Raw genomic sequence first — 11,857 nt, 5'->3', positions numbered from 1 at the left:
CTTGTTGGTTTAATAGTTAGATTGTTAATGTCGACGCTACAACTAAACATCAAATGCGATGGGGAATTAAAAAAGAGTGGAAGGAAAGATAATAAGGAGTGGGGGAGAGTTAGTAAGCAATTAGGGAGATAAGAACTGGAGGAAAAAGATTTTAAATTACAGGGGAGATAATAAGTTAAAATCAGGAGGTAAGACTCTGATAAAATGTCAGTATTATTTTGACTGTTTAACCCCATGTTTTGTCTTTTAATAAAAATCATCTTTGAAATTAATCTTTTTTTATAAGAAGGCTCTTCGTCCAAAATTCTAGCATTATCTCAATCAAATTCGTGGGAGAATTCATTCGATGTCAAGAAATTACTGACGGAAAACCACTTCTTTTATTAATATCCATTTTGTGTTCTTTAATTCTCGCAGTCCAAACATAAAATCATGTATGCGACACTACTATGTGATTCTATATCTAAAATATCCTTCTTTGTTCTAAACAATTTTTTTTAATTATTTGAGATTGAGAATGCTATTCTTAAGTCCAAGTTTCTTGAAATCGAACTAAAATCTTTGGAAATCGACTTAATGTATGGTACAGTTAAGAACTTAATTTTATTTTTTTTGTTTTTTTTCTCAGAGTCATTATTGTTAGAAATACCATTATGAGATTATTAATTTTCAAAAACAAAATTATTGATTTGGCTCTTTGGTATCATTCAAATAATGAAAATAAATTAAGCTACTAGAGCCGGAGCCAGTTGACATTGCTCATTTATTAAATTATATTATTAACGACCCAGCTGTATAAACGTTTCGATCATTTTTCGTGATCATCTTCAGTGTGACTCATTCTTCAACTGTTTAGAAAGTATTGAACAAGTATTGAACAGGTATACCCAGTCAACAAAATGTTAGCAGCCTGTCGACAGTTTGCGAGCAGATTCGCTCAGAACTTGGCAGCAGATACGGTGCCATCTGTGTCCGCATTAAGCTCGTGTTCTGTCGGCAGAACCTGTCAACATAGGTTGACAGCAGATTGTCGGCAGAAATCGAGCAGAACCTGTCGTCACAATTTAAATGAAATAGCGGCATTTAAATGCTTCATTACAATTTTATATTTCTCGTTTCGCTTATTAAAAGTAGTAAATGAGGTATGCAAAGTATGTAATATATATTTGCTTTATTGGGACAAAAAAATACTTATGTTTTAATAAATTTATTAGGCTAAATCCCGAAATCACTGCAATATCGGATCAACTCGCGGCGGATTTTCAATTTCAAAAATCAGTTTAGTATTCTGAATCTCCTATGGGAATTGTATCAGATTATTATATTAAACTGATAAGCTTAATTAAGCCAGCGGCCACACTTTATATGCATTGTGGATGAATCTTGAGTATGAGTTTATATTTGAAGAAACACGCTGCATAGCGGCAAACAACATCAAATTGCACTGCGCAGATTTTGCTCGATTTCTGCCGTCAATCTGATATAAAACTGCGTTGCACAGATCCTGCTCGATCTCTGCCGTCAATCTGACATCAAACTGCGTTTCACAGGTCCTGCTCGGTTTCTGCCGCCAATCTGCTGTAATAATTCCGAATAAATCCTGCTCGGTTTCTGCTACTGATCTGCTGTCAAATTATGTCAGCAGGTTTTGTAACATTTCTGCTGACATTCTGCTATCATCATCTGATGTAACAGGTTTTGTATATACAATCTGCAGTCTTTCTGCTGACAAAAATTTGCAGCAGACGTTTGGCAATATCTGTTCGTACAGACTTTACTGACTAGGTAGTTACCAAAATAAATTCTTATAAATTCAAAAAATGTTTTACACATATTGAAGCTTGCGTATTAAAATAATTAATAAAAACAAAATTATTGAGCTTTATCAATTGTTTTTATTAATTATTTTAATACGCAAGCTTCAATATGTGTAAAACATTTTTTAAATTTATAAGAATTTATTTTGGTAACTATACCTGTTACTTTCTAAACAGTTGAAGAATGAGTCACACTGAAGATGATCACGAAAAATGATCGAAACATTTATACAGCTGGGTTGTTAATAATATAATTTAATAAATGAACAATGTCAACTGGCTCCGGTTCTAGTAGCTTAATTTATTGTCATTATTATTAATTTTATTATAAAACAAACCTAAGCCTATTATGCAAAGTCGAAAAAATAAAATGTAATAGATATCTGTTATTCAACAAAATATGTGGGATCTATTGATCCGCTGCCGACAGATCGATCCGTCGTCTAATGTTTTATTTCTTTTATTCCTTTTATGTTTCCGGTCGCGGTATCTATCGACATAATTATAAGTAGATGACTCTTTTGGCAGTCCGCGACAAACAATGTCGATTTTCTCTTATGTTACTACTCGTCAGGGTATAAAAGTGCGTACAGAAATGAGTGAAAAGACAGTCTCGAGCGATCTTCTGTAAGGAAAAGATCACGATGTATCCTGTGATTAACTGTACTCTATATTTTATTAAATAAACATATCTATAATCCTACAAATATAATTAATTTTATATTCTTATGGTGGAATTTTGGATGGGAGAATAAGAACATTCTGTCTATCAGGCCCAAAATTGTGCTTCTCTTATGGGAAATGGGGTGATGAGAAAAATAATTTAAATATCTCCTTGAGGAAGTATGTAGGTTTCTGGAACCTATCGAAAATAATTTCCCTTTTTCTATTATTATGGTGACATCCAGAAAATTAATACGATTGAAAGCACCAATTTCTAAAGTAAATTTTAGTCTATCATAAAAAGAATTAAAAATTTTAAAAATGACATCTATGGAATTGGTTGGAGCGGCTAAAACTATGTCATCCACATACCTATAATAAAAAGGTAATGTAAATGGTAAACTTACAATCGCATTTCTCTCAATATTTTGGAGAACCAAATCAGCAATTAATGGCGACAGGGGAGAGCCCATGGGAGTCCCAAAAATCTGTTTATAAATTTTATTGTTGAATCTAAAAAAGTTAAACTCACACAAAACTAGGCGTACCCCCGTAAGAAGAAATTCGTTCCTCGGGATAGATGTATCTCTGAAATCAATCTCCACCTTTTTGATATGCTTTCAATCGCTGAATCAATGAGAATATTTGTGAACATAGAGATTACATCTAACAAAATCAGTTGATTATCCCCATTGATTTTAATCTTGCTTAACTTTTGTACCAATTGAAAACTATTTTCAATGTTACTTTCTGATATTGGTAAGCTATTGTATATAATTTTGTGAAAGAATGTAGCAAGTGTGTAAAAAGTACTATTGATAGATAAGACTATTAATCGCAGGTGGCACCCCGGCTTGTGAATTTTGGGCAACTTATAAGCTCATAGGAGGATTCCATCGCTTGTCAATAACGATTTATAAGTCATGTCATTAATATACTCTTTCCTCTTCCCTATTGATAGCAAATCTTGTAGATTACATTGTTAATATGATAGAGAATAGATAATAGAGAAATAATTAATATATCTATTAAAAATATATTTATTATAATAGTATATATTTATACATTTTTTATAAAGTAAATTGATATAAAAAAATATATAAAAGTAATATAAAACGTTAAAAACAAAATTGTCATTACATATATATAATTAGTTCTTATCTATTATATTAATGGACGGCTTTGCGATATATAAACTTTCCAGATAAAAACTTGTTGGTATACAACTTATCTAATAAATTTGTCTAAAAATGTGACAACATAATAACAGCATTTAATTATAAATAAAATTGATAATCATTAAATGTTGTTATAATTATATCATTATATTGATTGAATTTTTTCATTTAATATTCAACTTATCTATTTGGGTCTATTTGGGTTGTTTGGTAAAATATTTTTGATAATTATCACAATTAGGAACTCACCTTCGATTTCAATAATTTTATATACACTACGCGTCAAAATTAAGGGATAGAAAATTTTGGGTCGATTTTTGGGTGTTTTCTGAGCGACTGTATCTCCGCGAAAAATGGACGAAAAAAATCTTTTAAAAAAGCTTTGAGCGTTTGAAAGCGTTTTGAAGCTTGAATCTTCTAGTTTCTGAATTTTCGCAGAAAACTCCCATATCATCGTTTTTAACTGATTGTGAGTTATCTTTCATTGAACGGACCAATCCGGAAATGAAAAAAATTTCCCCAAATTGGGGAAAGAAAAATCCAGCGCTCTCGAGATTTGACGCGGTTACTGGGCATACCTTTAACTAAAAAAAAAACGTGGACACTCAGGGGTTTTAATCATTTTTCACGAAGTGGCGCCCAGGTGAATGGAAAAAGAGAAAAACGCGATTTTTAACATGTTTTTGCAGTCAATATGTCAAAATAAAAAAAATGTCGGATCAAAATTCTAAAAAGAGCGTCTTATAGGGGAGACTTTGAACTTTCCAAAAAACCCATAGTCGATGTCGTACGACAATTTGTTCAGGAGCTACGGATGTTTAAAGTTGAAAGTACGAATTTTGCTTTAACCGCCAATAACTCGGTCAAAAAAAATCGTACAGCACTCACTAAAAAAACAAATTGTTGAGAATTGTATAAGCTTTAACGTCATGGAATCGGTTTTTAATAAAAAAAATTTTTCTGGTCCGTACACGTTGCCCAATTTGGGGAAATTTTTTTATTTTCGGATTGATCCGTTCAATAAAGGATAACTCAGTTAAAAATGATGATACAGGAGTTTTCTTCGAAGATTCAGAAACTAGAAGATTCAAGCTTCAAAACGCTTTTTTAAAATAATTTTTTTCGTCTATTGTTCGCGGAGATACAGCCGGTCAGAAAACACCCAAAAATCGACCCGAAATTTTCTATCCTTTAATTTACACGCGTAGTGTATATTATTAAGGTTATTACGCTGAGAAATGTTGTGAAAGTTTTAGCCGGCACTCGCTGTTTATTAAAAAGCTGTTAATAAAATAAGTTTAATGAATAGCACGTAATTTTCTGACACTATGTCTATCTGTACACTATACGTTTTCATATTATATTGTTTCCTGAGAGTAGATTGTTTTTGTTTACCTTTCTTATTGAAATCAATAAATCGAAGGATAATTTGCTTCTATGTTGTTAAAATAAGTTTCACAAATTACACCTAATTTTCGAATGCCAATAAGGACTTATTCATAAATAAGAGATACAGAAGTAATTTTTCGTATTGCTCCAGCTTAGAAATTTCAATGAAAACTCATTACACTGTTGTAATAAAAGTTTTCTTCTTGTTTGTGTTATATACGTATTGTCAGACACACGGTTTTTGATGCGAATTCGTAGCTTCAACATGTTACATGAAGTCCTTCATTTGACAATACATTTACTATAATGAAGATTCTATATTAATTCTTAATTATTTATTTAAAATGCAAGTGATACGACGAGACATTGATGCCAAAAAATAAATATGTAATTGTTTATTTCGATATTCAGAGCATTTTCACAATTACGTTTATTTACGTATAGTAAATTAAATGCGAGAGTGGGGCGGAGTCTTTCCCTCTGCACCCTACTTCTAAATGTGTCCGAAAATTACGTGTAATTCGTGACTTATTTTGTTTATAACTTTTTAATAAACAACGAACGCCAGCTAAAACCTTCATACCCATACAGCACACAAAAATTGCATACACATTGCATCAATCTTTCGCAATGTTGCAATATTGCAAATTTACTGCAAAATGTTGTTGCATCATTGCTGTGGGACTGCAACAACGTTAAAGTGTCCACCTTTAAAAAGATTGTAACGAAATATTACAGTAATATTGCAATGTAATGAATTTGCAATAATGCATTGTTATTACAATCTTAGAATAATGTTGTATATAATTTTATTTATTCGGACATTTATCTGTCCGATTTCTGAACAATTAGTTCAATATCTGAATTCCCTGTGTTAGGGTCGTATCAGAAAAATTTAACTGATAAAAATAATTACTAAGGTCTTTAACCTTACTAGTCACTCTTTGGAAGTTTTATATCATCATGACTAAAACTTAAATACGAAATAGATTTTGCAACGCGCGTCGCATAACGGTAAACGAACTATCCAGGGAGAAATACAGGTCAAAGAAACGTCTAATAGACATCTAATAGACATCTATAGACAATGTCTATAGACGTTTCTTCGACCTGTATTTCTCCCTGGATAGCGATTACCGAATATTGCTCTTGTAATGTTTTTACAATGTTGCTGTCACATTCTCATGAAATATTACAATTCAATGTTCCAATAATCTCTCAACAATATTACATTGCAACTTGCAAGATTGTAACATTGCTGCAATGTAAATGCAATGTTTTGTGCTGTATGGGTAGTATTCAATAATGACCTTGATAACATATATAAAAATTATTAAAATTGAAGGTGGCTCTCTAATTATAAATAATTACTAAATGTCTTATACATTAATATAAATTTATACCATTTATGCAAACATGTATTAATAATATTCATATAATATAATATGTTAGTGACACGACTTGTTAGATTTACCTTAAAAAATATTAAAAAAAGTTTTACAAATTAGTCTCATATATTATTAACTGTGATACATAATTCATATAAAGTTAATTGAAAATTTCGTAATTTCTGTGCAATGTTGCAATATTGCAATAAAATATTTTTGCAATGTTCCTGAAATCTTTCTGTACCGTATAGGATAATGTTGATCCATCGCGTTTAAAAATAATATAATAAAATAATAAAGAAACAAAAGCAAGTTTTTTTTAATATAATAAATTTCGTTTCTTCGATTTCAAGATGCAAATTTTGATAAAATCAATAATAAGATCTTATTCATACTTACAATTCATACCGCAAATAAACTTTTTATAAAAATATGTATAAAATATTATTAAATAACACATAAAAAACAAGCTATTATGTTATTACTAAGTTCAGAATTTACGATTTTTTATTTATTACTATAAAGCTTTTGACAATTAATTTTTTGACTAATGTTATAATTATTTATATTATGTATAAAAAAAATATTGTAAAATATCAAAATATTAACATAATTATTAAAAAAAAACTTATAAAATATTTATTTTACAAATATTATTGTAACAAACTTTATCATATGTGGAAACTTAAAACAACAAATCAGTAAAAGTATGTCATATGACAGCTTGTTTTATATGTATCGGATAATAATATCACATCAATATTTTTACATAAATGTTATGAATAATAGATATTTACTATTAAGATATGTACATACACATATAGTAATTATTATTTATATAGAGGATGTCACACTTTGGGTGCACCGTGCACTGTAATAGCACATTGCAGAAATTATTTTGAAATGACAATCCTAATATCAAAATGTGGCTATAATAATTTTTAAATGGAAAACTAATCTGAATATATCTTCATTTCTGTGCGATGTGCCTAAGCGCGCGAACTGGAGCAACTTGATTGATCAACTAAATGTTTCCCATTTAAAAATTATAGCCTCAACATTTTGATATCAGAATTGTCGTAGTCATTTAGTATTAAAATTTTCATCTGAAAATGATTCAGGAATGTGCCATTACCGTACAATGTGCTCAATGCGGGACACCTTGTCTTCAATGTCAATGTTAGAAAAAAATTAATATGAATGCTTTTATCATCATGTTGTACTATATTTCAGCATCTAAACTTTAATTTATTAACGGTGATAAAGAAAACAATAAGAACCAGAAGCATGGTTTTCGGAACACAAGAACGATTAACCATTATAAATTAATAACTTATATTAAATGTGTAAATTAACTCGGTCTCTTTTTTGTGAAAAAAGTTTTGTGAAAAAATTACAAAAAAAGAAAATGATTTCATGGATCATTCCTAACTGCTCAGAAAATTCTTTTTGAATTTGTGTGGAGTCTTATTTGAATTGCAATTTCTCATCTTTAAATTTGTTTGGTTGAACGTGGTTCATCATTCAAATTATAGTTTTCTTTACGAAATCTTTGATTGCTTTGATTTGCATTTCTTGCATGTTTTATGATACAAGAGCCTTCTCCAAATCATATCGGCCCCGTACAAATCATATTGACAACTTCAGCAGTATTTTTTTTTAAATTAAAGTGCAAAAGGAATGCAGTGCCTGATACATCCGTTTTATCCATGGTCATCGTACTTATTGCTGGTTTTTGAGATTGTATAATTTATTTTGCTGTATTAGTATTTAGTGATCATAATTTACAATTTCTTAAAACCATATTAGAACAGAAAAATAAATAATTTTACGAGTTACTAGCAATAAGTAAAATTAAAGACACCAAATTAATTCACACACCTAATACAAAAAAACGTTTTGGCTACAATTTGTGAATCGATATTTAGTTTGACAGAACATGAAAAAAAAATAGATTTAGATAACATAGAAAAAAACAATTAATGTAGCAAAAAACGAACTCACCAACTGCTATGCTCAGTACTGCCAAGTGCATGTCAGAATACAGTTAATGAAATATTTTTTTACGTATTAATTTATAATAGTCAATAATTTTTGCACTCTGACAACCACATTTTTAATTCTTATTGCTTTTTCTATCAGTTTATTTTTGAAAAACCATATTTTAGTTTTAAACTCTATAATTTGTTAATATTAAAATTTTTTATCTATAAGTATAAGAGATACAGATGAGATTTAACACACACAGCAATATGAACGAGACACAGTGTAAGTTTGTTTCCATTCCAAAGAAATACAAAAAGAAATGGACATATAAAGATTGCAAACAAACGCAAGAAAAAATGGACACACATAGATTAAAAACAGACACAGTTTAAATTGTCCAATTTCCCACATAAAGTGAGAAACCATCGCATATTGACCAGTGTTTTAAGTAAAAAATGAGATCTATAATTCTATTATGGATTTGCTACTCACATATAAAGCAAGATATTATTAAAATTGTGTCCATTTGCAATTTCTATGTTTCCATTTCCTTCTGTGCCTGTTTGTAGCATTTATATGTCTGTTTCTTCTTGTGTTTGTTGGCTGTCCAGCTTATACTGTCTGTCTTGTTCCTATTGCTGTGTTCGTTAAATTCCGGACTTCACTTAAAAAGTGTCATAATCTCAATATTTTAATAAAGAATTTTATCTTTAAATTAGCCGAAGAATTTGTTAATATCTATTAATGTAAAAGTAATATTATCTAGTAATGTAGAAGTAATACATTTAGAGATAAAAAGACTAAAGTAATACTTTCTTTCAATGGATTTAAAAGAATACTTAAAAATTGCGAGAATTTTGCTATATTAATCTTACGTTGTAAAATCTATTTAAAAAATGATGATATTTCACTCTTAAAAAAAACATGTAAAGTCGATTACTCGCGCATATATCGAAATTTATTGTCGTCGCTTTTCCGCGACGCTGATTGGTTATCGCGATTATTCTGACAGTTTGATAGTTTGAGAGCAAAGGTTATTTTGACGGTTATTTAAAATTATACAAAATTTTATTAAAATATGTAATTTCATAATTATTAAATTATTATAAGTGCGCGTGCGTAGTGCGCGCCTGTATTGTTCTAGTTTATCTTTAAATGTGTAAAATTTTGTTTCTTCTTTAAAACATTTGAAGTGCTATACACTCAAGTAAAAAACATGATATAAGATATCGTATAACAGTCTTAAGATGTAAAATATTGTACAGCAAGTCCTAAAGTTATAAGCATTATTGAAAGAGTAATATTCTCTGCATTATTGCATCTATGATCAAAGTAACAAAAGCACCAAGTGACTTCATCATAATAATCACGATGAATATCTAATTGATGGATACTATTATTGACATAATGTCCTAATCGTACATCTTTAGCAGCAGGTCTGCAACCCTCATAATGATCTGCAGGAATATCTGTCCTAAAACTACGTACAGCGCTTAGACATTCACGTGTAATGATAGTTTCGGCTAAAAAAATTTATAATTATTATATATATGTAAATACTATTATATGTAGATATTTTTACAACATCTCAAGATTTTACAACATGACCATGATATTTGATCCCGTAATAAATGAACTAATAATCACCTCCTTTTCGTTCAATTATTTTCACGCATTTATCATCGTATTCTGGACAGGTTTCTCCCCAATACCACAACCAATTTAAAGGTGTTCCACATCCAGGATGATTACTGTTACATCTATAACAGTATAAGGTACTATTGCCTGTAATTAGAATATTATTATTTCAAAGTGATATCCTAACCTGAAATGATTCAACCACGCCCTTTTATATCAAAGTAAAGTAATATACCTTGACTCGCCAAAATCATCAAGGAAAAAAGTGTGTACAAAATCTTTCTCATTGTTAGTCTAGTGAGATATTTATATTTATGTAACGTTTGCTAATATAAACAATTTTGTTTACAAATAAAATAAAACCTATTTCAGACAACTTCACACACTTTAGGTTTATTCTTTGTAGCTGAACTTTCTGTACTAGTGCAACAAGTGTACACTGGTTGCGTTCCGTTTCGCACATTATGCGCACGAATTACATAGAAAACGTTCCGTTTCACTCAATGCGCGCATGAAACGCGCTTAGAATTCCCTAGATCCCCACCACCTGCAGGGCATAATACACGCATCAGCTACCTCAAGTTTGAGTTGCAGCAGCTTATTGGCCGGAGCACAGACTTTTGCATAAAGCATAACGCATAAGCATAAGGAAATTGATTGGTCCATTTCCTTATGCATTTGCTTATGCTTATATATAGACCAATCAATTTCCTTATGCTTATGCGTTATGCTTTATGTAAAAGCTTGTGCTCTCGGCTTATGCGTTCCATGCGATTGCGTAATTGCATATGGCAATTGATAGCGATATTGTAAAAAGTGTCAAAATAGGAAGAGTCATAATGGAAGAGTCATTGATGATTCACTACTATTACTGTCACCCATTTCATCAATTAAAAACATTGTCACATTGATAGCGCAATTTATTGTGGAATCAATTTTGATTTTCCGCTTCTAATGCGTTCAATATCGTTCCGTTTCAAAGCATGTATCATGCGCATAATGAAACGAAACGCAGCCAATGCGCTAAGCATTAGCGATGCGAACGATGCGGGCTATGCGCAAAACGGAACGCAACCACTGAAGCATTCTTGCTAGCAGAAATGACGTCAGATGGTGCTGTTTTTTGGGTGTTGTAGGATTACATACATATCCAACCATATAGCCGAGAGCACAAGCTTTTACATAAAGCATAACGCATAAGCATAAGGAAATTGATTGGTCTATATATAAGCATAAGCAAATGCATAAGGAAATGGACCAATCAATTTCCTTATGCTTATGCGTTATGCTTTATGCAAAAGTCTGTGCTCCGGCCAATAGACTTAAGCCGAGAGCACAAGCTTTTACATAAAGCATAACGCATAAGCATAAGAAAATTGATTGGTCTATATATAAGCATAAGCAAATGCATAAGGAAATGGACCAATCAATTTCCTTATGCTTATGCGTTATGCTTTATGCAAAAGTCTGTGCTCCGGCCATTAGCATGTAACTAGATTATCGATCTCTCGAACTCACTCTCGAAGACTCTCGAACTCTAACGAGAGTCAAGCAATTATTATTATCAACAAGAACACATAACAACAACGTAGTTATTATTATTATTCCTACCGTGTATCTCAGTGCTCGGAATTATTTCATCTTTTCAGCCGATTCTCGTGGTATACGCCTCCTTTCCTCTCTTCACCGCGCGCGCGACAGCCGCAAGGGCCCAAGATCTATAGAGAGAAGGTTACCTCATGCGCAAAGAGGGACGAGCGGCAAGAGGGGAAAATGCAGAGAGGGACGAGCGGCAAGA

At 31.0% G+C, this 11,857-nt stretch overlaps 1 protein-coding gene across 1 annotated transcript; it reads right to left on the bottom strand.

The window, feature by feature from the left end:
• Positions 1 to 3,502: 3,502 nt before the first annotated feature.
• crim (QVR superfamily protein crim) lies at positions 3,503 to 10,515 on the bottom strand. The gene is made up of 3 exons (XM_012368337.2): positions 10,295 to 10,515; positions 10,069 to 10,206; positions 3,503 to 9,944 (listed from the first exon to the last, which is right to left on the bottom strand). Exons 1-3 carry the CDS (start codon positions 10,344 to 10,346, stop codon positions 9,664 to 9,666), a joined length of 471 nt encoding a protein of 156 aa, XP_012223760.1. The 5' UTR covers positions 10,347 to 10,515; the 3' UTR covers positions 3,503 to 9,663.
• Positions 10,516 to 11,857: the final 1,342 nt, after the last annotated feature.

The sequence above is a fragment of the Linepithema humile genome, chromosome 3 (assembly GCF_040581485.1).
Source record: "Linepithema humile isolate Giens D197 chromosome 3, Lhum_UNIL_v1.0, whole genome shotgun sequence".
Classification (NCBI taxonomy): Eukaryota; Metazoa; Arthropoda; class Insecta; order Hymenoptera; family Formicidae; genus Linepithema; species Linepithema humile.
Note: the sequence above shows the minus strand (reverse complement) of the source record. Positions and strands in the feature narration are given on the sequence as shown.

Coding starts and splice junctions, on each gene's coding strand:
- crim (XM_012368337.2), bottom strand. CDS start 10,346: ATGAGAAAGATTTTGTACACACTTTTTTCCTTGATGATTTTGGCGAGT. Junction 10,207..10,294: donor GATGATTTTGGCGAGTCAAG/GTATATTACTTT, acceptor TTCTAATTACAG/GCAATAGTACCTTATACTGT. Junction 9,945..10,068: donor AATAATTGAACGAAAAGGAG/GTGATTATTAGT, acceptor AAATTTTTTTAG/CCGAAACTATCATTACACGT.